Source organism: Coturnix japonica, chromosome 1, assembly GCF_001577835.2.
Source record: "Coturnix japonica isolate 7356 chromosome 1, Coturnix japonica 2.1, whole genome shotgun sequence".
Taxonomy (NCBI): Eukaryota; Metazoa; Chordata; class Aves; order Galliformes; family Phasianidae; genus Coturnix; species Coturnix japonica.
The window spans coordinates 161,794,607-161,821,090 of record NC_029516.1 but is presented as its reverse complement, the minus strand read 5'-3'; the positions used below and the strand labels follow the sequence as shown (position 1 = coordinate 161,821,090).

Sequence of the window (26,484 nt, the reverse complement as noted above, 5' to 3'; positions counted from 1 at the left end):
ACTGTTCATCAAGTTTCAAAAGCTGTCAGAATCATAGAATCATAGAATTACCCAGGTTGGAAAAGATCTTGAAGATCATTAAGTCCAACCGCAGCCTAACCATAGTACCCGAACTCTAACAACCCTCTCCTAAATCATATACCTGAGCACCACATCCGAATGGCACTTAAGCATATCCAGGGATGGCGATTCAACCACCTTCCTGGGGAGCCTATTCCAGTACTTAATATGAAATTATTCTAGATACACCAGTTGATGCTGTGACATTAAGCAGGTTATTTTTGATTTTTCAGTAGAATGCGTAGGCTAATGTCACAAACTATCAATTTTTTCATTTAGGTCTAGAATTTCAATCCGCAGACACTCTGGTTGCTAACTGGACACTCATATATGTCTAACCCACTAGTTTTCTGTTTTTGCTGCTTTTTATGTTTTGATAAAGATATATATTGAAAGAGACTTATATATATATATACTTGATATGCAGCTTAGGCAAACCAATAGGTTGGACAATCATAGATATCAGACACTCATAAAATAATTACGGCTGAGAGGCATCACAAGACCTTTCTCATTCAAACTATTGCTAAAAAAAAAGACACTGGGAAAAAAAAAAAAAAAAAAACAAAAACAAACCACTGAATTCAGACTAGACTAATCAGAGCTCCACCCAGTCAGGTCTTGAAAACACTCAAAGATGGAGAATGCTCAGCCTTTGTGCACAGCCTATGCCACTGTATGGATGTCCTTGTGGGAAAGAGTATTTCTCCATAAGCAGGATGAGCCTCTTCTCTTGATGTCCACCGTCTCTTGCTCTCCCTCATTGCCCTATTCTGGACAGCTCATTTTTTTCTCCTTGATGATCTCCCCACGATCACTGAGTATTCTGTCAGTTCAAAATGATCAGTATATATTTCTTATACATTTATAGAAATCATTTTTATTTAAATGAGTGGGTTTTGTATGCCTGACAGTAACTTAGGTCTATGTTTCTCTTGCACCTTACCAGAAAATCATATGAACCTGCTTCTGCACACAATGCAAAAGTCTGTTCAGATTTTCTGCCTCTTGTTCAATTAGCTACACTTGCATCCCTTTCCATAAATCTGATCTCAAGTAAATGGACTCTTCAGATAAATGACATTTTATTCACTCGTTTTAATTACTTTTTAACTTTTATTTCTGACTGCTTTCTATTTTAGCATATCAGAAGCTTCAATTCCTGGATGAAGAAATTCCATTTAAAACCTTAATTTACACAGACAGTTATGGGGAAAAAGTAAATACTGAGATTCACAGGTCTGTAAAGGAGAAAAAAAAAAAAAAAAAGAGAGAGAGAGAGAGAGGAGAGAGAGAGAGAAAGAAAGAAAGGGAAGAAGTATTGTTTGAGAAACTGCTTACAGATTTACAGCAGAGGAACAGCCTGAAAACCTGAGCAAAACTGTACTTCAGAAAATTACTTCAGATACAGAGTGTAGAAAAAAAGAGTAAGATTTAGATCTCCTGCCCAAAGACAGAGAATACATCAGTCATAATCCAAGCACAAGAAATTCTTATAGTCAAGCTGTCAAATCTGAACAATAAGGAACACCTCCCATTATTTCAGGAGATGTTCCTCATAACCTGATTTAATCATGCCTTTGCTTGATTATTTGCATAATTTCTTCAAACAGGCGGTGATTATGCTTTGCCATTTCCAATCTTTTTTCTTATATTAAGAAAATACTTTTACCAAGTGTCTCTTTACAGTGCTAAAAAACTTTGTCTCCAAGGAAGCACAAAAACTCGGTGTCACTGACAAAATTAAAGGCTTTTTCCTCAGCCAGTGGAAACATGCTTCTCTTCATCTGAGGCACAGCATAGAGCAGAAGGCACAGACCTACCCCTGCCCTGTGGAAGTGCTGGGCCTGGGGCATCCAAGGGCATGGTTGGCCCTTTGGGCTGCCAGGGCTCACTGCTGATTCACACACATCTTGCCATAATTCAGAACCCTCAGATCTCTTTTCCCACCCTCCAGTCTCTGGTTCCCCAACCTGTACTCTGATCCAGGGTTGTTCCTCCTAGGTGCAGAATCCAGTGATTGCTCTTGTTTCAGTTTCTTGCTGCTGCTGATTCTCTAGCCCTTCAATTTGGCAAGATCTGTCTGTAAGGCCTCCCTGTTCTCACGGGGAATTAACAGCTTCTCTCAGTTTAGTATCATTTGCCCACTTCTGTTACATGGTATTTTAGGTAGCAACTGCTGGTCCTCCTGTTGTGCTCCTTTGCCCTCACTGCCACAGTTTTCTGTATGTTCTGATGCAAAAGTGCAAATGAAAGCCTGAGAACATTTTGCAATTGCTCTTTCCAATTAGTATGCAACCTACTGACTTTGTGCTGTAGTTCATATGCCAAGTGAGGGGAAAGCATGCTTTAAGAACTCACTGCAAACAGATTGTAATAAAAAAGCAGCATGAAAAGCTAAGAGCACTTACTGGTACGTGGTTGGACTGACATTGATGCGACGCGGATGACTTCCTGACTCAAACTTGCTTGCAAGGGTGACATTGTTTCCAAAGAGACAGTAGCGTGGCATTCTTACACCAACAACGCCAGCCAGCACCGATCCTGAGTGAATGCCTATCCTCATCTGCAAAAACGTAAGATTTGTGTCAGTTTGTCTATTTTGTGCTGCCTGCATTAATGGCATTAGCAATTATTTACCAGCCAATCACAGCAACCCTGTCAAAGAAATAATAAACCAGAGAACAAAGAGTAAAAGAAAGTAAGCTCCCCATTCCACGAACTCAGATCAGACAAACATGGAACCTTTTCACTAAAAACATTTTTGGCTGCTGTTTCTGTGCCCAGTGTTCTGGAGACTACCACAGTCAAATCAGGAATCACAAACAGAACAGAGCCAAATAGCCAAGTGTTACTGCAATATCAGTTAACGCAGAGGGTTTGTCACCAGTTCTGATGCAGGCACTAAAACAAGACCCAAATTTTCCCAAGCTGGCAGAAAGAACAGTAGAATGGATGAATATGGTACATTTTTTCCATAATTTTCCCCCCAAAGGGCTAAGGCTGATTTTCTCCCTTTGACAAACAGATATAAGGCAACAGTGAAGATGAGGAAATTAAGGCACCAGTGATTTTAAAAATCATTTCATCCTTCCCAAAATAAGAAGGTACAAATCTGTCTGAGATGTGGATATCACACTGACCTTAAAAGCTTGGAATTAGCCTCCAAGTTTCCTTTAGAACAAATGCCTCCAGGGATGGGTCATCCACAACCTCCTTGGGCAACCCGTTCCACTGTTGTCACCACCCTCTTTGCGGAAAAACTTCCTCCTGATATCTAAACTAAATCTCCCTTGTCTCAGTTTAAAACCATTCTCCCTTGTCTTATCACTATCCACGCTTGTAAACAGCCATTCTCCCTTTGCTCTATTCAGGTACTGGAAGGCCACAACAATGTCTTCCCCAAGCCTTCTCTTTTCTAAGCTAAACAATCCCAGTTCCCTCAACATTTCCTCACAGGAGAGGTGCTCCAGCCTTCTGATCATCAACATGCAGGAAACAAATAATAAAACAGAGGATCCAATGGAGACTGAATGGGTGACTTATTTATATCAACCTATACTCCATCAGTTCCTTTGACTTATTCAATTCACACTCATCACACTGTGCTTTTGTCTAATAATCTTTATTTTTAATGACTGTTAATGACTGCCCAAACACAAATAAGAAATAAATAAAATTACTATCTTGTTAGCTTGCACACCAGAATATACTGTCAAGAAATCACTCTCAGCTTCATAACCCTAGAGTTTTTGAAGTTCTATGAACATGTGGGACCCCGTGTTATTTCAGTCCCTATAGCTCTTCCCATGTGTCCTAGACTTTTACCATACAGCTAAGCACCCTTCTCATTTTGTTCCTCTCTTATATGCCACCAGCAGTAGGTACAGCATTGTGTTTGCTATACACTAAGCCCGTGCTAACCTAAGAAGACATTGTTCTGCATAGTGCAATATAACTTTCAGCAATCCCACAGGCTCCCAGTAATGCTGTTGATTACAGGCTAGGATTAAAAAGTAAATAAATCTGCGAACAAACAGCACTTGAGTTTCATTGAGCTTTCAAACCTTTACTATAGTTTGAAAGGCAGCTGCTGAAATCCCTCAGATACTACATGCTACTGGTCTGGGAAGCACCCAGAAACTTGCTTTGGCTATAAACATATATGCAAATATATGCACTGCATATATGCACTGCAGCTACATTACTTTGCAGTATTTAGGAACATGAAGATTTCCAGCTTTTTCACAACATATTGTTCCTTTACAATGGAAAAGAGTGGTCCTGTGTCAAAAAGTGAACAAACAGGTCCCCTGAATGTTAGAGAGATAAGGACAGCTCCTGTCAGTACCTGCCCGCAGCAAAGGAGCAGACAGCCTTGCTCAAACAAAAGTACAGCTTTCAATGAACAATAAAGCACATATTTGCAGTGTCTTGATTTTTTTGAGATAGGGGAATTAATTATGTTGTACATAATTTTAAGAGCACAGCATGCTGCCTGATTCTTCCACCTGTACTCTGCATGTTCATTAAAGCGTCACAAATAAACCACTCACTGTGACCTCTTCTAGGGTACATTCGGTAACATCTGAACAAGAAAAAGCACTAGCTTTATTTTGAAGTTGGAAAGAGATGAGAATATATAGTAGACTGGAGGGAAACCCTGGTAGCAAATAAATAAATAAATAAAATCAAAAGGCACTTATAAAGTAAAATTAACTTTTACAGGCAAAACATATAAGTTGTTGATGATTGGTATTCCACTTCCACTCTTTAAGAACTTCTTTTTACCTGTTCACAAAATTGCTTTATCATTCAGGACTTAAATTGATAGAGGACATTACTCGGGATTTCCAAATAGCTGTAAAACTGTTAGGCTGTCGTGTTATTGATTTTGATCAATACATGTCCTCACACAACCCAGATAATGTATTAAAATTCATATTTACCTTCAGTAAAAACTGAGACATTTCATTAAAAGCCTTTAAAATTCTCCCTCTATTATGTCTATTTTGAGAAGTAAACAATGTTCCAAACTGTAATGATACCTGAAAAGAACATTTATTATTTTAAAATTAATCTTCAAGGCTTTTACGTACACGGTGTTGTGCAAAAGTGTCTGCAGATCTCGGTTAAGGGCTTGCAAGTTTATTTCACAAAGTTTATTTCACGCATGTTAACTAAGAAGAAGAGGAAGGACATCAGATGTGTTCCCTGACAGGTGACAGCGTGAAGAATTGGATGAGGACTGAAAGTGAGGAATTATTGTTTCTGGTGAAAGGAAGAACAGGAAAAAGACAAGTCCATGGGTATCTTTCTCTTTGTCTGACAGTAAGGAATATTTGATGCTAAAAAATGCAAACAAACTTTCTCATTACATGAACTTTCTTGTTCATCTTATATATAATCCTTTTTCTGGTAAGCCCAGGGCAAAAATGCATTTCCAAAAACATCTCTCTGTAAACTTTATTTCAGAGATTTCCAGAGCCAAAATAAATTCTTCTTTTGTAAAGGAAAGGTGTTTGTTGCTGACATTTCCTCCTCAAATATGAACCATGGTAACATTTAAAGGGAGTGGCAGCTGATGCAATATGCAGTATGAGTACATATCCTTTCCACCACACACAGAAAAGGACCTTAATAAACAGTTCTCACACACTGAAAAACATATTTCAATGCTTGAAATAAAAGTCTCAGATTGCCTGACAGGTGAATTGCATCCATATGGGCTCAAAACCCATCTTCATATAGCTGTCTGCTTAATGCAGAGACTGCGCTGAAGAGGTAAGGGTGGGCTGGAAGTAGGTGACACAGTTTCAGCAGCAGCAATCCTATACGCAGCCAGCCTGGGGGATTTCAAACCTTAATAATGTGACCAGCTGGCAGCTGCTCAAGCTTTGTGCTGAGCCAGTAGCAAAGCTCAGGCAATATGAAGCAGGATGTGCAGGGAAGTATTTCCAGGCACATGGACATCCCAGACCAGCATTTAAATCAGCAGCATCAAAGCATTCTGCTGATCGTGATTTTGGATATCAGTTTCAATAATCATAGAATCACAGAACTGTGTGAGGTGGAAGGTACACTTAAAGGCCATCTGATACAACTTCTCTGCAAGAAACAGGGACATCTACAGTTTGATCAGGTTGCTCAGAGCCCCATCCAGCCTGACCTTGAGTGTTTCCAGGGACAAGGCATCCATCACCTCAAGGCATCCATGCCAGTGCCTCACCACCCTTAGTGTAAAAAACTTCTTCCTTGTAACTTATCTGAACCTCCCCTCTTTCAGTCTGAAACCATTACTCCTTGTCCAATAATATACTTGTATTTCTGTACATGTCCATTTCTCAAATCATCACTTTCTGCCCTAACTTATTGAGCAATATTCAGTGTTTGGGTTTATTCTGTCTCTGTAGTCACCTTAGAGAGTCACCTCTCACAGCATGTCTTAGGTATTGGTCCATGACCCACTGCCAGATCCTTTCAAACAGATTCTGTAAGATCTTATCTTCCTTAATATTTGTAGCAACTTCTAACATCACTGCTATCTCTGAATCTCAGCATATGCATTACACAGGGATATTTATTTCTGAAATGTGTTACTGCAAAATATACTATTCAAAGCTTCAAGCTCTAAAATCAGGGCACACACTGGTGAGTCGAGCTTTCTTTCTACTCCTTCAAAGAACTGCATGTTGACAGGACCGACAGCTATGCCCTGACATATGCTTTAGTGTGGGGGTTATCTGTATTCTTAGATAGATTTATAAATATCACAGTGTCTTTCTGGAAAGGGACATATGACAGCATAGCTCACTATAGAATTGTTGCCAAGAAACAGACCTGCTCAGAGGAAAATTTAGATCATTTCAAATTTCACAAGGTGTTCTATTGAACAAAACTACAGGACACATTTCCCCTATATTTGAATAACATTGAGAGAAATGAACATGGCTTTTTTCTAATGAGAATTCCCTAGATTTCTTATTCATAGACTTATAATTATTTAGCCTGTCTGAAATAAGAGACACAGAAAATTATACATGGAAAAAATAGAAAACAATAACGAACTAACACAGACTGAATTTCATTGATCAATAAGTCTATCAAATATTTATTGGGTAAAGAAATTGTAGTTTGCGTGAAGGGTACAATTACTTTTCCAGTGTGATCCACATTACATATGTACTTTACAGGGCCGTGGTCTTTTCCTATGGCCATCTCCACTGAATGAGGAACAAGCAACTGCAAAGTATGTCTTTGTAAATCCTCAGATGTGGATAAAATTTGTTTTCCCCTTCCCTTATGTCCTTCTGCTATGATCTAAGGGAGCCTTTCTTTGAGCGGTGGTTGGATTAGGTAACTTCCATGGTTTCCCTAACACCAATTTTATTACATGATTCTGTATTTTATGTCCCATAATAGAAAATTTTATCACTATGAGTGCTTAGCAGCAGCCTGATGTATATGATTAGATGAAGTAAAAATCAAAGACAAAGTGTAAATTGGGGGATTCATTAGTTCCAGCCTCAGGTTTATGTGGAGGCAAGTTTTTTGGAGTCAGATTCTATCCTAACACACCATCTGAATTGATAACAGGATTTTTCAAGGTTTTGGTTACAACAGAACCTAAAATGATTTAGTACAAGAGGTTAATGTGGGTTGAGAAGGATAAAGTACGTACATGAGAACTTACAGCATTTTGAACACAGGAGTAGGCCCTATGTCCACCCCCTAAGACTCCAAAGAAGAGAACAGCAATAATATGCCTCATAAGGTGCTACTCCCTCACCAACCAAAATGTTGCATTTCATTATTGATACAGCATTTAATCAAAAACATTATCTTTTGTTTTGCTTTTAATCATAATTTTCACAGCAGGAATTTAATTACTATGTGAAACCGTGTGTTCAGGCACTTCAAAAAGAACTAATCATTCAAGCAAGCCCACATAGCAGTGGAGGATTTTTCCCAGCCTCCTCTCCACTGACACCCAAAAAAGACAAAAAAAATTATCAGAATGTTCTGTTTGAGCCTCAGTGTAGGAGGACATCTTTGTCTCACAGTGCCATCATATGACATACACCGAATGGATTGGGTGATATTTTAATGAGGATGAATGACACACGCTCAAAATATTTAAGGGAACAAAAAAAAAAAAAACCAAAAAAAACCCAACCCTCTATGGTAAAATAAAAGTTGGGCAAAAGTGTTTTAACCTTCAGAAACAGTCTGCCATACTTTTGTTCATTTTTTCATTTAAGGCAGATTTCAGCTAATTCCAACAACCCTGAAGTCAGTAAGGAAGTAAGGTAGCTTGTTTAAATTAGATTTCTAGCCTCCTTCCAAAGCAAGGAGATAAATAATCTCAAGGGCACACTTCTTCATCTTCCAAAACTGGCACCTTAAAAGGGCTGGAATATTCACCCCTGCAGATGCTTAACTCTTTTGGTGGAATAGAGAGGGGCTCTCAGTGGTGAGTTTAGTTTGAACACGTGACACATGGACAGCTAAAGGTAAGTGAAGTGCATCCAACCCTGAGAATGAGGCTTAAAATGAGCTACACTTCTGTGCATAAATGAACAAAGAAACAGATTCTGACGGAGAGGACACTGTTAGAAGGTCACTCTACGCATATAGAACAGTAAATATTTCTTCAGCTATTTTAACTTAATGGTCTTTGAATTCACTCTTTGTAAATGTAAAGGGAAATGAGCTTGCAATGGAAAAGCCCTACTTTGTCTTTTGATCACAGTATTTGCTTTTACACATTGATGAAACTCATGATCTGTTTTGAGAAGACCTTTAAAACCTGTAAGCAACGATCTGCTGCATAGCAGATTTAAGAGCTACAGAAACCACTGACGTATAAGAATCTTGTAGTGTTATTATTAAAAGCAACGTTATCCAGCCTACATACAATAATGACAAGTCTTTATTAAGAAACTAACCAAAGGCATTTACACTGTTAAAGAGAGCTAAATTGGTGCCAATGTCATTTAAACCTTTATCAATGCAATATGTGCTAATAACTTTTTCATAATTGCTACATATTGATACAATAAAAATTAAAAAAATTACTAGGATCCCATTCTTGCATATAGATACAGGAGATTGCACAGAAATAATTAAAAGTTGTTCATAAGGTGGTGAAAGGGATACACCAGTTCTTTAGTCTACTCTCAATCTTACACACAATATATGCAATTAAATGAAGACAATTACTGGAGTCAAATCCACGTGTCCTCTTTGGAAATGCAGTATTCATAAATTCTGAAAACTGGGTGACTGAAGAAATACAGTAAATCAAGGAACGACTAGGTGGATGGTAAAATGCTAATAACACCCCAATCAGTGTATAAGGAATGCTTAATGTTCTAAGTTATCATAGCCAAAAAATAGTTCACTTCCTTATTAAGATGCCATCATCACAGGGATTTGAATACTAAACATCTAGCATGATCACATCCTCTTTCCTGTGCCTAGCTAGAGGATAAATTAGCTCTTGAGTACAGGAGGCTTCCTTGTGACAACAGGAGTCTTTGTATACTTTAAAGCAGGCACATTACCATATTACAACATCTCACAGTATTAGACTATTCTTACACATCACATACATCTCTAAAACAATAATGAGTCTGTTCCTTCAATTGTTCGTGTACCTGTTTAAGAATTTTAATTTCTACAGACTTAACAAAAGTCAATATAAAAGCTACATTACAACCATGATTTCTGTGGAATTCACTCTGTACTTAAACATGGAGCAAGACTTCAGAGTTTGCAGGTAAGTCTAAAATCCATTTGCAACTGCATACAAAGAGAAAAGAGGCTCTGTGATTGTATGTGTCTTTCAGATAGGCAAGTTGAGGAAAAATGCTTCACAGAGGAAAGGGAAGGAGTATGAGGAGAAATGGCTCTCCTCTACAGTGAACTCATTATTTTAGTGTAGTGTTCACAGACTCTTTTGATTCATAAATAGATGATATTTTATCAAGTCAATCAAAATTTCTCAACACTACAAAAGAAGTATAATAGCAACTAGCATCAGAACTCAAATGCTTTTCTGAACAGCTCTTTTACCTTCTTTGGAAAACTAGGTTAAAAAAGAAATTTTGAATTAAAATAGTAAGTGACATCAATGAAAAGTCACACTGTAACTACTACAAAATGTTACCTGTTTTACTCCTATACTTAAGCTGCAAAGCTGTAAGCAGTGTCTGATTGCTACTGTATGTTAGATGTGCCATGAATAGAAATAAACAGTAGTAGTTTCCAGTTAATTTCAACTATTTTACATAAGAAATTCAATTGCACAGAATTTTAGTTGAATAATTAGTATAAATCTGAGTTTTTTGTTTCTAGAGAGACACGAATCTTATTTGCAACTTCTTTTTCAGAGCAATTAGTAAAGAAGATCTGATGAAATAAAGAAGACAAAATCCAACCGTTTTTATTAACAGATTAATTTTTCTATAATCCACAAACATACACACACAGAGATAAAAGCGTTTTAGTGCACGTTTGGAAGACCAATAGAGAAAGATGAAAAGAGTTTAAGCCTCAATTATCCGTGCATGTTCATTTGAAAACCTCTAGACAAATGAAACAGTGATTTGGTTCTGGATGAAGTAGCAGACGATACCATGGCATTTCTAAAAATCTCTCTGTTATCACTGCTGCCCAGCCAACCTGTAACTCTGCTAATTGGGTGAGTTTGGCAGCTGAAGGGACAGATATCTACCCGTGTAATTTACTTTACCAATATTATTATAACTTACTTCTTTCTTGCTATTTATCTTCTCTGATTGTGCTTTATTTGGAACTTTTACAGTCATTTTTTCCCCAAAGCTACCTCCCTTTGGTCACTGTTAAGTTCATCTACCATCCTTTAGCCCTTTCCTCCCAAAATACAAGTAAGATGTCCTCTTAGAAAGAGTGCCTTTATTCTCCAGCACACTGAAGTTTTCATACTCCACACACATGTCAGATATGTAATCAGTAGAACTGAAAATAGAATCATAGAATCATAGAATTACCCAGGTTGAAAAAGACCTCAAAGATCATCAAGTCCATCCACAGCCTAACCACAGTACCCTAACTCTAACAACCATATAAATCATATATCTGAGCACCACATCCAAACGGCTCTTAAACACATCCAGGGACGGTGACTCAACCACCTAAATAGGAAATAGGAATAAGTATAAAAATTCTTCTCCAACAAAGAGCAACCAACTTGACAATACTTCTATCTTAAATTGCTGAACAAAAATAAATGTTTGCCTTTAAAAGTCAATTGAGCTTTTATCTGATGATATGTAATCTAATCAACCCCAGAGAAGAAGCAGAATGAATGCAACATTCAATCACCTTAAATGAAGCAATATTTTCAAAGTAGGAAAACAGAGAGGAAAAGAATGAGTGGAAAGCAGTCATTATAGGTTTCTTAAACTGTATAGAGTGCATACAGAGACGGTTTTGAAAGACAGTGCTTATTTAGAAGGTCATCTACAGAGACCATGCAGACCAAATGAGTAAATAAATTAACTACTGATCATACTAATAAAAGTGCTTTCAAAATCAATAAACACCCGAAATGACACTGGAAAGTTAAATATAATTATCTACAGAGGAAAACCAAGAACATTATATTAGATATTACTGCTTCTTTTAGCCTTAAAAAAATTAAGAGAAAATGGTTGAAGAGAAAGAAATCATTAGACATTTCAGAGTCTGTGTCTGTGGTTTTATGAAGACTAAATCATAGCGATTTAATCATTCTTATTTGCCTTTAACTTGAGTTAAAATTAAGTGGATGTACATGAAATACATCTGAACTTTGTCTTCCATTTACTTGTGCTCAGTAAATAAAAATAAACCATCCCAAATGTTATTTAATGTGTACAGCAGTGATCTGCAATAAAGAACATCTATTTTAAGTTTACTGATCACACAAACTGGACTCATCCAGGAATACTCTCCAAACTAAAAATGCACAATTCAGTAGAGAAAATCAGAAAATTCTATTAGAGATCTGCTAGGTGATGGCCAAGATGAACTTTAGTTAACATACAATCTGGTCACATATAGAGAGTAATCTGGGGCCACAAGCATTGCAAGTAGACTCTAAATAGTTTCTTCCTTCAGAATTCTTGCTTACCTACACTACGAATACTAAGTTAAACCTAGGTACTGTCAACCTGAATGGTATCAGAATAGATCAATAATCTGCTCAGATCCTTGAAAGGATTTGTTGGGGGGGGGGGCGGGGTAAAGAACACTAAATATTCATAGCTATGCTAACTATGTCTCAGTAGGAGGAACATGAGAATCAGCTACAAATATCTGCAATTTGTTATTGTCAAAGACTGAGATATGGCAGATGAATATTCAGAGAACCTGAGGTCTACATATCTCATACATCAGTGCCAACAAATTCTTGAGACAACTGTGTTAAGCTATGCCATACAGGTCTTTTACACATTATTCTAATGCTGCTAATACACTTCAATTTTACATTGAACTAATCGTGTTATTTTGGTGTTGTCCTTTTCCTCCTCACAGACAACCATCATTAGGCTGCAGATTGGTGATTAATTCTGCTTCATATGGAAAAGCATAAAAATAAACTCTTTCTTGAGAAATGTTTTGGCAGTTATACATTCAGAATCCACATGGATGAGAGTATGAGAGAATCCTTTGGTTGCTTCACTAAAGAGCAATAACTTACAAAGTAAAATGTATCAACATCTTACATTGATTTTGGTCCAATAAAACAGAGCAGTTTTGAAGCAAGTGCCCTGTTTATCCTCTCTTCCTCTACACTGCTTGATTTTAACAAGCAGTTTAGATGTGTATGAACTTGGGGCATAGATGCCTCTGAGAGGAAATTAAAGCACTAGCTGTGCTCAAAGTAAGGAAGTCTCTTATAGGCATATCAAAGTGCAAATCAACTCTTCTTCTTTCAGATCACGTATAGTGGAGGCATTCAGTTAAAGAAACAAAATTAGTCCAAGTAAGAACTCTAAAACACACTGAGAATAGAAGTAGGGGCCACATCCACTGATGAGGCTTAGCAGACAAATCTATTTGATCATCAGTGACAAGAGCGAGAGACCAAACCTAACTACCTAATATTAGCTAGACAAGGCTATGATTATGCACTGAAAAATTTACTTTCCAAAATTCAAATCAGTGACTGACATTTTAGAACAATTAGTTCATTGCTAAGTAAAAACGTTATGACTGCATAAGAAATATTCAGGACTGAAATGTAAAATGAAAACAATGACATCTTTAATTAGAATTGTAAGGCCCATAAAATTATGAGATTCGCTTCTATAAAATGCTGTAGACGAACCTTCAATGAGATTAGTCAAAACACATTTAAAATTTCTCTTTGCAAAACTGTTTAATCCCAGAAGCTTCCCACATGAGGGGTTTGGCTTTGTACATTTCAAAGCTGTTGCATGTTAAATTCCAATTACTTTATAAAAGGTAGGCAGCGTGAGCACAAAAGGTACTTGTAACAATAGACTGCATTGTGGTGTGTCTCAGATATCATTATAAAGCAGCTACTATAGTGGACTGTGTCTGATTACTCGCCACAATTTTTCTTCATTTACTCTTACTTAGAAATTTATCTTAGTTTGTAAGCAAAATTAGGGAATCCGAATGCATTTCTAAATAATCCCCATGGGAAAGAAGAATAATGTTCAGACTCTGTGTTCCATAGACAGCATTTCCCACTGTGGAAATCTGGAATGAGTAACATAAACTCCTTTTCTCTCCTTTGAAGTCAATTAATTATTTTCTATAAAAATAAACATGTGCATTATTCACACCAGCTACCATCCAAATTCACATACATAGCTCAAATTAAAATGTAGATGCAAACAAAACAAAGCAAATGTCTTCCTATAAAGTGTACATTTAATTAATAACTGTTTAAACTATACAACATGCCATTAAAAAAGAAATAAAAAGTAAATTAGACCAATGTGTGAAGAACACGTTAATAAGGAAGTGAGTACACTTTGGTATTCATCTTGGGGAAATGTAGCCAAGGAGGCATTCGATCTTTGTATCTCATTTTTTAATTTATTTATACTTTGCCAGATAAACAAAGGCTATTTTTCCATTTCAAATATCTTAAAGGTTATATCTGACCTCTAAATTTTCAGTAAGGCATAGAGAGTCCAAATTAACTTCAAATGAGCTTGTTCAGATCTGCCTCAATATAACCACAAAATAGACTGGGACATCACAAATGGCTATAAGGACTGAAGACCTGTGACTCAAATTGCAGCAGTCACCAGCACCTACAAAAATTACCAGGAAAGATAAGTACAGAGTTCATCTCTTTCCTCATTGCCAGCATGTTTCTGACCTTCTGTCTTTGCTTGTCTTTTCCAAAGTTATGTATTGGGTAGGTTCCTCAAATGTTCTTTGGATTAAAGAAAGGCTTTTTTTTGTAACCCACACGCACTAATTAATCACAGTATATTTGACTGCACTTACTTTTACCTTCATCTACCTTCCTGGCTGTAAGGACAAGGCAGTAAAAATAAATTTCTTAAAACATAACTCAGTAGTGAAAGTCCCTCCTCCTCTCTACACATCCTTGACTCTACTTAAACAAATGGATTCAATAGAAAAATGGCATACAAAGTTAAATATTGTTTGTAGGAACAGAACCATTTCCACTTCACCTAGAGACTTACAGAAACCCTCCACAAAAATGATTTCTATAAGTAGCAGTTGTAATAAGGTGCCATTTCTGTGGAGATTTCAAATGCTGTTTCTGGTATCACCTCAGTCTGGTCTGACAGAGTTTAAACCAGAAGGTGCCATCAAATCACTTGATTTGGGATGACTGCATTTGCACCCAGTTAGCCCCATGCTGACACCAACAGCTGTCTGCATACTTGCAGCACATCTCCTGTGTTGCACAAAAAACAGTGTACAAAGCTTTTTGCAGACCCAAAGGTTGCCTGAGAAATTGTTTGTGTCAAAGACGAGGTAGGACAGCAGGAAAAAATGTCAGCTGGTGAGTTCACAGCTTGCTGTGGGATGGTTACAATGAGTGGGTTTACAGATTACAGATATGGGGAAGGGAGGAAAGGCTGTACCAGTTAGAATATAAAACAGTAACTTTGGGGCATCCATAGAAAGGATGGCAAAGCCTGTTTAGCCATATTAATCTAGTTTAAGTGCTGTAACTCCCATAACCTAAAGAACATAACCTATATGTCTGCATAATCACAGGATGTAAATGCTAATTTTTCTATACAGAAGGTATCTCATAAGTAAAATTTCAATGCTGGACAAAGCAAAGGAATGCATCAGTCACTTCCTCCTTTTAGAACCTTGTCCCACTAAATTGGCAGCATACTCAGGAAATAGTTGCAACAGAATGTGAAGGCATTATTCATAATACTGTCATTGTGGGGCAAGACATATCAGGAGATGGATTTAGAAATGTCTGCAATAAATAAAAATGAACGTTTTATCTCCATGGCAAAGTAAACTATATTCACATCTGGATAACGCTCACATCCTGCTGAGGAAGACACAACTAAACGTTTTCTTACTGAACAGGAAGCAGCAGAACCACTGGTAGCACAGACCTCTCCTGCAACAATTTCCACAAATTTCAGTGTTTTGTACTGCCTACCAACCTGTAGCATAATTCTTATACACACAGGCTTGGCATTTATAGATGTACAATCACCAGCCAACTTTTTCCTATTGGCTTGTTTCTGTTTTGCTTTATTGGCATGGTTAGAGGAAGGTAAAGATAATAATTTTCAGGAAGTTATCAGGTTCTCATGTTGCTTTTCTGTCCTTCAGATAAACAAATTAAAAGTAATCCACAGTTGCAATTTGGTCATACAAACAAGCATCTACAGAGTGATTTTTTGGGGTTTCAGATGTCCTGTAAACATAGAGAAGTTTAATTTGACTCCAATGTTCTACGTTCTTTAAAGGAAATAAGGAGGAAGGGAGGGGAGGGGAACGGAGGGGAGCGGAGGGGAGGAGAGGGAAAAGGAAAGGAAGGGGGGTAGAGAGAAGGGGGGGGGGGAAGGAAGAAAAAATTATTTCTGCAAAACATTAATAAGCTTAGTTTTCACTTTGATATTAATGTTATGTGGGCTGTGTAACAATGAAGCTTGCTGTTAGGATTAGCAAGAAAAAAAATCAGTTTCACAGGTACTGCAATTTCGAAAAACATTTTATGTGAAACAGGTCATTCAAAATATGAAATATAAATATAAAAAACATATAAATCATATAATAATATAATATATAATCACATAATGCATATATCACATATCATAATATAAATGTATATATAGTGAAATGTTATATATATTATGTTCTTTTTTATATAAATATACATATATATATATTCATATAAATATGAAAATATGGTTCTTCAGCCCCTGGTGAAGAACCTTTTCCTAGCAGCCAGCCTGACTCACTCCTGATGCAGTTCCATGCCATTTCCTCAGGTCCTGTTGCTGTCATCTGACAGCAGAGATCAGCGCCTGCCTCTCCAGTCTGCCTAGAAGTGATACGTTTCATGGAAGAATTAGAAGAACTTGTGTTTTCCGCAACCTTTCACTAAATGAGAAAAATAATAATCTCACAGGATCACAGAATGGTTGAGATTAGAAGGAACCTCTGAGTCCCTCTGGACCAACTCCTGCTCCAGTGGGGACCACTGGATCAGGGTGTCTGGGTCCACATCCAGGTGGCTTTGGAAGATCTCCAAGGAGAAGACCCCACAGCCTCTGAGCAGCCTGTGCCAGTGCTCTGTCACCTGCACAGAACAGCAGTGCCCCTAGTGTTCAGAGGGAACCTCCTGATGTCCTGTTTGTGCCCACTGCCTCCTGTCCTGGCACCGGGCACCACTGAGCAGAACCTGGCTCTGTATTCTTTGCCCTCTCCCTTCAGATATTTATGAACATTGACAAAATCCCCCTGAGCCTCTCTTTCTCCAGGATGAGCAGTCCTGGCTCTCTCAGCCTCTCTCCATGGGAGAGGAGCTCCAGTCCCTTCATCATGTTGGCTGCCCTTTGCTGGATTTGCTTTCAGCTGGCTCTACTTAGAGAAAAGTCAAGAGAAGATATACCTGATTTACACTTCTATGCTGAGTTACATTGAGCTTTATAGGACTGTGTAAAATGCCATTATCTTCCTTAGTTAGCCTCAGAAACTAGACTGGAAAATGTAAGTATACGATAGTTTGCAGATAAAAGATCATGGGTCTGTAAGTTTGTTGAGACATAACTGGAGATATAGTTCTCTGCTATGAGAAAAACCTTTCTTCGCTGTTCAAAAATACATTCGCAAACAAACATTTTGATTTTGAATGGTTCATTTCTTTCTAGTCATGAACACTCACAACTGAAAACTTACTTTACTGGGGGATTGATATTTGCAAAATTAACCTCATCTTCTGTAAACACTAGTGTTCTTGTGTGAACAAGAGTAGTCTACTATTTAGCTTTTTATCATTCATTCTCGTGCACTATATGGTTATGCTCTGTACAGCTAACAAGGATGTCACATAATTTAGGCAAACATTAGACACAATGTTCATGAAACGCAACAAATGGAAAAAATCAAGGAAGAGTTATGAAAACAGAAAGCCTAAAAATTCTTTGGCAAATGCTTAGAAAGAAAGAAAGCTCTGAGAACAGAAGGATGTTATAGTCCCCTTAGTATGTTTATATAATTAGCAATTTGACAAGCTCTCCACTGAACCACCGGGGAGGAAATCGCAGTGTATAAGCAACCATGAAATGCTGTCGAGTGACCAGACTGAAATAGATACCATGACCTCATTCATACCAGACAGAATTTCTGCACTTTTTTTTGTTTGTTTTTTTTTGTTATCTGAGCTATCCTTGATATAAAATGTTCCATTTCTTCAGAAAAAGAACTTGACTTTAGCCACAGACGATCTGTGACCAGGAACAGGCAATTAATCAGATAAGAATATAAGAACAACTATGCTATTTCAGACTGAAAGACCATCTAGTCCAATGCTATGGCTATGAAAATACACTTGAAGAAAGAAGACAGTATGCAAAGGATTGTACTCTGAAGACAAATGGGGTTAAATGAAGGACTTACTGAACCCTGTGAAAATTTTCTTTTCATTTAGATAGAGAAAATGTTTCAGGCCAAACAGAATGTAATCATGCTTTGTTCTTCACAGAAGTTTAACAAAAGGGAGACTGTAAGACTGAATATCAAATACCTTCCTATGAAATGCAAGGCTTTGTGACATATACAAAGAGAAATAAAATGAAATAAAAATAATAATAATATAAGTAGTATTTTAATTTCTACCTTTGAGAAAGTATTTACAAACTGAAATGGAGGCTGGTGTTTTGGACTTATGTTATGGTTTTATGATTTTTGGTTACTGGTGTTCCACATCATAACACCATGTAGTGCACTGGGAGTTGAAGTGTTAGTGCTCCAGTCCCGGGTACCTGCCCTGAAGAGAACTACATTTCCCGGGGGGCTTTGTGGTCATTGAGTCATAGAACTCCTGGCAAGGTCACTTGATCTGTCTCTTCAGTTCTTCTTCACGTTCTCCTTCGCCTCTCGCTGCTGCCCATCCCAACTGTGTGCATCACTTCAGTATTACTATGAGGCCTACAGCTTTCAGATACTCTCTCATTATATTTGACTTATTAGTTTCAATTCAATATTGTATTATAGTGTGTTATCTTGTATTCCAATACCGTATTTAGTAAACTAGTTTGTTTCTCTTCAGATCGTTGCTGCTGTTTAAAATTATTTTGGGGTCCCCTGTTTCCCTTTTCCAGAAGAGTGGATTTTGCAAAATCCCTCTGCCCCACTGTTCATGGAACCAGGCCAAACCCTCCCGTCAACTGTTGACAACTTAGATATAATACCAACTGAGTGGTAGAGTTGACACAGCTGTCTACTTATTTTTACCTTGAGTCCATTCATGAAAACATAAATACTTATTATATAGAGGAAAAATTCACTCTTTCTATATATGTCTAGCTATTTTGGCAAAGTGATACTCAGAAATGGTATCTTCAGCCCAGGAACTCAAAGACTGAATAAAGGCAGCTAAATACATAAGATTTTCTACTCAAGTCAAAGGACATGAGCTCAGCTCCCACATCACTATGATGTACAAATGTATACTTAGCTAACAAGTTTAAAATCAGTCAATTATCTAAAATTCCTGGACTATTTTTTGTAAAATAGTTAGGAACTGTTTTCAAGATCAGAAATGACTAGGAACGCTATTTCCTATGTTCAAGAAATCAGTGTTTTTTGAGATTATAAACCTTTTAGTAATATTGACAAGCAAGTACAATAGTGACTGAAGATGGTCTATAAAACAGAAAGCTCTATATGCTGGGTAAACAAAGACAACTACAAGGTGCAATCAAAAATCATAGACAATAATAGATGAAAATCCTTTCAAAAGGCAGCATAGAAACACCTTTTACAATTGACTTTAGACATTCTGGGTTTGGACTGAAAAGTGATTTTCATTGCCCTGCTTGTTCTGCCCTTCAGTAGTTTGGATTTCAGACCAAAAGACTTATTTATTTACTGACAAGCAGATTACCTTCAGAACATGACAGTTTTGATGTTCTGGTTTTTCTTTCAGAAAATAAATAAATAAATAAATAAAATTTACTGAAATAACAGGAAATAACAAGAAGATATTTGTGCCATTAAATATTCCTTCTTTGCCCTCATCACTGTTGTAGAGTACACAAAAAACAGAAAATACTTCTTGAAGTTAAGGAGCAGTCAGCTGAAGTAGAACAGGCTGACACTCCCAGCAGAAATGAGAACTGTAATTAAGGGCTGTCTGTGGCCGCACTTTAATTTCTAAATGACCAGCCCTCAGAAATAACAATGGCAAAGAAGTAACAGCAATTACCTCCTCACCAAAAGAACCTTTGAAACTATATGCAGTTGAAGATCTACCTATTATTAGGATATTTATTTATTTATTTATTTTTCTTATAAAGGTAGCTATTACTTGTTTTCACCCATTTTCTAAAATTATCACAAATAGGCCTTCTACAAAGTAAGCTGTCATGAAGAGAAAAACAGGCGTTTTACAGAGATGACAGAAAAGGAGCATTTTTAACAAGGTAAGTATGGATTTAATGATATTTTCCATTCAAATAAAATAAGACTTGCCTCTACTTTCACAGAAGACTGAATATTTACTCTTTAATAATGAACATGTAATGCTTCCAGGATGAATATCAAATTTCAGGAATATATTATCACTTCAGATAAGCATTTTATAATCAGATTCTGTCTCTTCAAATTTTAAGATAACAGTGGGACCTTTAAGCGATCTTACAGTATTTATCTGAATATCAAGATTATTTTGCTCACTACAGAAAAACTCCTCAGCAAGAAGAGGAATGAAATTATCCAGGGCCATGTGTTTGCTGGAGTGATTCCCCTTTCCAGGAAGAAAAAATGAGATCTCAGAAAGATATCATTTCCCACCTTCCTCTTACAGTCTGATTCTTCTTCCTGTAAGAAAGCTTCAACCCAGTCAATAATCATATTTTCCTGCTGGATAATAGTCACTTGGATCCACCAAAGTTCTAACAGCTGGAAGAAATTCCAATATATCCGAAGCCATTTTTGTTTATACCACTTTCATCTTTCTTTTTATTGCCCTAATCAAATAGCTCAAATTCTTGAAAGAAGCCAAGTAGCCCTTTTATTAACTCAGCATCCTTGAAGTATTTTGATTTGTTTCTTCTCATTTTCTGTTTATAACCAATGTTTTTATCTTCTCTCTTCTGCTTCCCTCTCTCCCACTCCTTCTCCCTCTCCTGTCCTCGTCTTCTCTCCTTCTCCACTCCTCCCTTCTGTTGTCCTCTCCATTTCCTCTTCTTTTTTAAATATTAAAGCAAAATGCAAACTCAGACCTAAAATATACCAAAATACAGAGATAATTTTGTCTAAATAATAGTTCTGATTATTTAATATAGAGTCTCTGAAAGTGATTATTCACACTGAATGACTTTTACCCTAGTTTGAACAGAAGAAGCTTTTGCAAGTTCCTCTGAAGCATTGGCACTTTTTCCAAAAATACTCTATGTATCATATGAAGGGAAGCTGAAATACCATTAAACATTTATTTTATGGATTTATTTATTACAGGAAATGCATTCTTCCATGGGGAATGAGACTATTCTGAAACAGTTAAACAATGCTGCTGAACTTGTCAGCTTCAAACAGAAGGCCAAGTATTACCCTTCGGCATCCACCCCACATCTGAACTGTTTGATCAAATATAGCACAGCACAATGACTCACTGTTTAGCACCACGTAATGACAACAGTTAAGTGACAGAGCTTTTTAAACAGTGCTTAAAACAACAGACTTTGACTTTTACTCTCAGAAATGAGTGTCTTGTAGGGAACAGAGGAAGGAAAGCAGTGAATAAATGTTAACAATTTATTTTTTCCTGGTTTTGTGAAGATGTTGACAGCTGTCTCTAAAAGTCCCATAACAGGACAACAGACTATGGAGCCTGAGCTTCATAAGGGTTAACCCATCTACAGTATTACACTCTGCTCTTCTGGCAATCCAGGGCCAGAAAAGACAAGGGTTACTGAGGTGCTCTTCCTCGCAAGATGGAAGACTATCTAGATGAGAGCTCTTACTGCAGCAAGTATAATCCTTCCAGAAAAAATAGATTAGCAGAAGGAGTATTCCACAGAAGGGACAAGATAACTAGTTCGTCATGGGGAAGAAAGTAGAGCTATGCCTTTTAAATGCATTACAGAAATGGGTGCAGCAAAAAATGGGTGTGACTCAGCTTCATTTTTTAATTGTTGTCTTTTATTTACGGTGAACCTCACACAGAAGGAAACAAAGGAGGGGAGAAAAGAAAGCCTTTCTTCCATCTTTTTCTCCTATCAGCTTAAGGGTGCAAACAGAGAGAGCTGTGTTAGCACTGTCACATAGCACATTTGTTGTGCCCAAGCTGTGTTATCCAGGAGGATGTGTTACTTCTGTAGAGCTCCATATAGATATATCATCTCTTTCCTTTAAAGGAAGCTCAGATCAAAGGAGGCAGATTTGCCTTGTTCATCACTAAACTCCACAGTTTAGTGGCTGTAGATAAAAACAGTTGGATGTCCCTCCTTGAGCAAGGGAGTTAGATCAGATGACCTATGGAGGCCACTACAAAATCAACCATTCCATGGTTCTGTAATTAGGCGGCTTTACTCTTTGAAGGCTTTAAAGAAAGAAAGAAAACAAAGGGACATTGGAGACATAATGGTGGTTCTGGCAAGAAAATACTGCAGAGCCTAGAAAAGATAACGTACACATCTGAAATGACAACAGTGGAGGTTCCTCATTCCTATAGCTGGCACCATCCAGAAGAGGCTTCCTTGATTTTAAGGTGCAGACAGCTTGGACACTGGAGTACAAGGAGAGGAAGATGCTGTAGCAATGCAGCAAATGGCAGCTATTTCCTCCCTGAATCCTATCCATGATATCACCAGTGCCTATTAACTCAGCTGGGAGGCAATTCAAGTCTAGCAGATATTTCTGTTCATGCATATGCGATTGGATTGCACAAAATCCAACAAAGCACTGTTTCAATGCAAAAATTAGTGCTTGTTTCTCAATGCATTATTACTTACTTTCTGTGACTCTTTGTAGGATTGCATATGAGAATATCACTCACATCACTCTTTTATTTAGGTTTTTTGGTTTTTTTTTTTTGTGTAGTTTTCCATCACTTCTATAACTCAAGAGAGAGGAAAAATAGTTCGGTAGCTGATAGTGGAAACCTGACTTATAATTCTTATATGACAGAAAGACATGTTGAGCGAAGAAGAGAACAGATATTTAGGAATATGGACCTTTGACTTAAGAGAAATAAGAGTTTAGAACTCAGCTACCACGGGTTCCCTAGCTCAATTCTTTACCATTTCATAGATAACTTTATATATAATTTTCTGTTGGTTTTATTTTTTTTTCCTGATGAATTCATAACATCATTATGCAAGTGGCAATTCTCACTTTTTAAAGATTTTCATCCACTGTTACCTGTTGTGTTACCTCTGTGAAGATGTAACAAAATTCTTGTGTATACAGGATTATTAATTAGGCTTACAGTGATTATTAATTAACCTAGTGGGTTGTGTTGATAGTCCATTGATAGTTCCATAGTCTCTAACCTCCTATTGGTTCTTGAGAGAAAATGACACTAATCAGAAAATCATGAAAATGTGGTAAACTTGTCATCAAATCAGTGCGGGCACTTCTACAGAAGTTTTTGATTTTGATAATTCAGTGTTTTCATCTAAAAAGTGCTTTCCATGGGAAATTCCCAACTATCACTAGCCAGACATCTGGAATATTACTTAGAGGCATTTGTAATAGGAATGAGTGCTGAACCGTGAGAATCAGAGCAGTGACCTTAAATCTAACCCCACAGTCCAGCTGCACATCCTGTGGCCACAAATCTCATGTAGGAACTAAGTCTTGAAACCATCACCAGTATTCCCTGTGCAAGTTCTTAAATTAAGAGCAGTAGGTGAAGAAATTATCTGCTCCTTGCAAGGCACTGAGACAAAATTATGAGCTAGGTAAAGCCATCAAAGCAAGGTTTTTGTCTGCCTTAGAAAACAGGCCACATCACTGAACTACATAAGCACCTGGGTTAAACCCAAATGCTGTGAGTCAGAAAGAATTGTGAAAATGTGGTAGTCACTGTGAATTAATAAACAGTGGAAAAGTCCACATGGTGCCCTGGGTACATACCCTGGCTTCTACAATAGTGATTTATTTCTGCCATGGAGACAAGAGTAGACAGAAAAGGGCTTTGTGCTTCCTGATCTCCCGTTCTCTCAGGAGAACACTGTCAGAGGAATTATAGCATGAGGAGAACGCTCAGGTCCAAGGACAAACCTTCTTCCAGCAATCATCACAATATTAATTAGCTCACCACTCATCTTTCAGGGCTCTTCCTCCCAGCAGTCAGAAGAAGAGCATATTCATAGCCTTCTAATTAATTAAATTTGGGCTTACATCTTGTTGCCAACGCTAATATCAAGCTTCTGTGCCCTGCAATTTCATGCATAGCAAGCTGATCCTCTTGATGTGCAGCATCAAACCCTGGAAACTTTGGAAGCCTATCTTTACTGGCAACTAGGATTTTACTCAGGTACCCAATGAAAACAAGAAATGCACGGTACCTGAAACAATTACCAACCTTTTGGACAACATCACTCTTCAGCAGAATAAATATCTAACAAAATTTCCAGATCAACTTCTTCCACAAGTCTGTTGCTATTCACGTATTAGTTAGATTAAATCCCATCTACCTTTGTGATTGCAACGTATTCACAAATACTTTCATATAGTGACTGTAATATATAGCTAGGTACTATAAAATCCCTTCCAAAGAATAAAAGATGAAAATAATGGGTGTGGTTTAAGTAATAATGATAAAGATTATTATTAAAATCAAACAAAAGGAAGCACTGGAGTAGAAATGATTGAAGGGCTGACAAAGGTTTGAATTTTCCCTTAAGGCAACCTAACAAAACCTACAATTTCCCAGAAGCCTACAGAGATACACTGCAATTCAGATCTGCTCCTCTCACTTTGCTTTTCCAAAGGCAGGTACGGCTTCAGGAACTCTCCTCAAGTCCAGGTAACCGACTTCGGATTGCCACCTCCCAGACACCTCTCAAGAAAAAGCACCAAGCTTTTTCCTGAGACATTGCAGCCCTGAGGGACATCCAAAGGAGTTACATTGCCCTGATGTTGGTAAGCCTGTCAAACTAAACACGTTTGCATAGGCTTGTTCATCAATTTTTAGTCAAAATCTCTCTTAATGAACATCTTTCTTTTATGTAACTGTTTCGGATTTTTTTCTGTTAACACAACAAAATTTCTTATTTGCTGTTATCCATCCTGAAGTGGGGTATTCTATTCCTCACCAAAGCTAATTCAGACACTGGGTACAAGGCGAAGTTGCTAGGAGACCGCAGACGGAGCTGAAAGCATTGCCGCAAGCACAGCTCCTCGCACGGCTGACGGTAATGCCTGCATCAGCAGTCATCCTTTCAACAACTTAAAACAAAACAGACAACCTGTTACTGCTTACATAAAGATGCACATTTGGCGAGGACCACTAGTTGCTATAACACTAGCACGCCACAGCCTAAATTAAAACAAGGCAAGACACACTGAAAAGGACTACAGAGATAACATTTGCTGATGTACTCTCCTTCACAGTATGTTTGGGAATTGATGCTTTGTTTAGAAACTAATAAAAAGCATATATTCAAGCAAATGTCAGCACTTTCATTTTACTTGTGTTCGAGTCCAAGTGCCTTATATCTCCATAATGCAAGAGGGAATACTTAATGAGTAAGCAGAAGTTATAGGCACTAAGATTCATTGCCCATGATCACATGTCATGCCTCACCGTGGACATGAGCCATTATAATACACTGAGCCCCTTTTCCTCTTCAGTATGCTTATTCAGGATCCAAAAATGTTAATACTTATTAACATTTACCACTTAGCATGCAGAGATTAGAAGCTGATAAGAATCAGGTTTTCAACATTCTAGTCATCATGAACAGGTATTTCATTAGACAACACACACCAGAACTAATGCTGTGACTTGGCTGTAAAGTCTGATGGCTTAGGTTTGCTGCAGAAATGGCTTCACTTGCAAAACACTGTCACCTATGCTGTACATACAGGAAGCTGAAGTACAGAAAGTCTGATATTATTGAAAATGTGAATGGGAAGGCTGTGGCCAAACAAGATATGAACATACGTGCCAGGTCCCTTCACTGGCATCATCCGTATTCTCATTAGCTCTCAGAGGTAAGGATATTTGTCACACTTATCTGACAAATATTCATTCAAATATTTCATTGTGAAGTATAAATATAAAGTATATGAGCTAAATACATAATAAAATAGCTATATTTTCTCCATTTACAGAGTAAGAGTAACAAGTTTTGAAGCATTTGTCTACACTGCCAGAATTTGAAATTAGATGATGCTAATCCCACCCTTGGTATGAAATGTTCCCTCAGCCGTGCTGCCTTTCTTTTGCTAGCTGATAGATAAAGACAGGCTTTGTGTTGAGAGCATTAGTACCAGCCTGCATTGTTTGAGTGCAGCTTATAAATCCAATAGGAAAACAGGTTTGGTAATGCACATTTGAAAGTTACAAGCTGCAAATGCATCATGCACTGTATCTTAATAACAAAGAAACCGCTGAGCTGGGGACCAGGCTATGTGCCCCGTAATCCCAATGAATGCAGGGTCTCATCTACCTTACCTGAAAATTAATTAATCCAGTTAAAGCAAATTTCAGCTGGAGAACCTCTT

At 37.5% G+C, this 26,484-nt stretch overlaps 1 protein-coding gene across 1 annotated transcript in view; it reads right to left on the bottom strand.

Moving 5' to 3' along the window:
• GUCY1A2 (guanylate cyclase 1 soluble subunit alpha 2) overlaps window positions 1-26,484 on the bottom strand; it is a 155,857-nt gene that overhangs the window by 25,470 nt on the left and 103,903 nt on the right. The window contains exon 7 of the mRNA XM_015852224.2: window positions 2,472-2,626. Within this exon, the coding sequence (XP_015707710.1) occupies window positions 2,472-2,626 (155 nt within the window). The remainder of the gene's footprint in view (window positions 1-2,471; window positions 2,627-26,484) is intronic.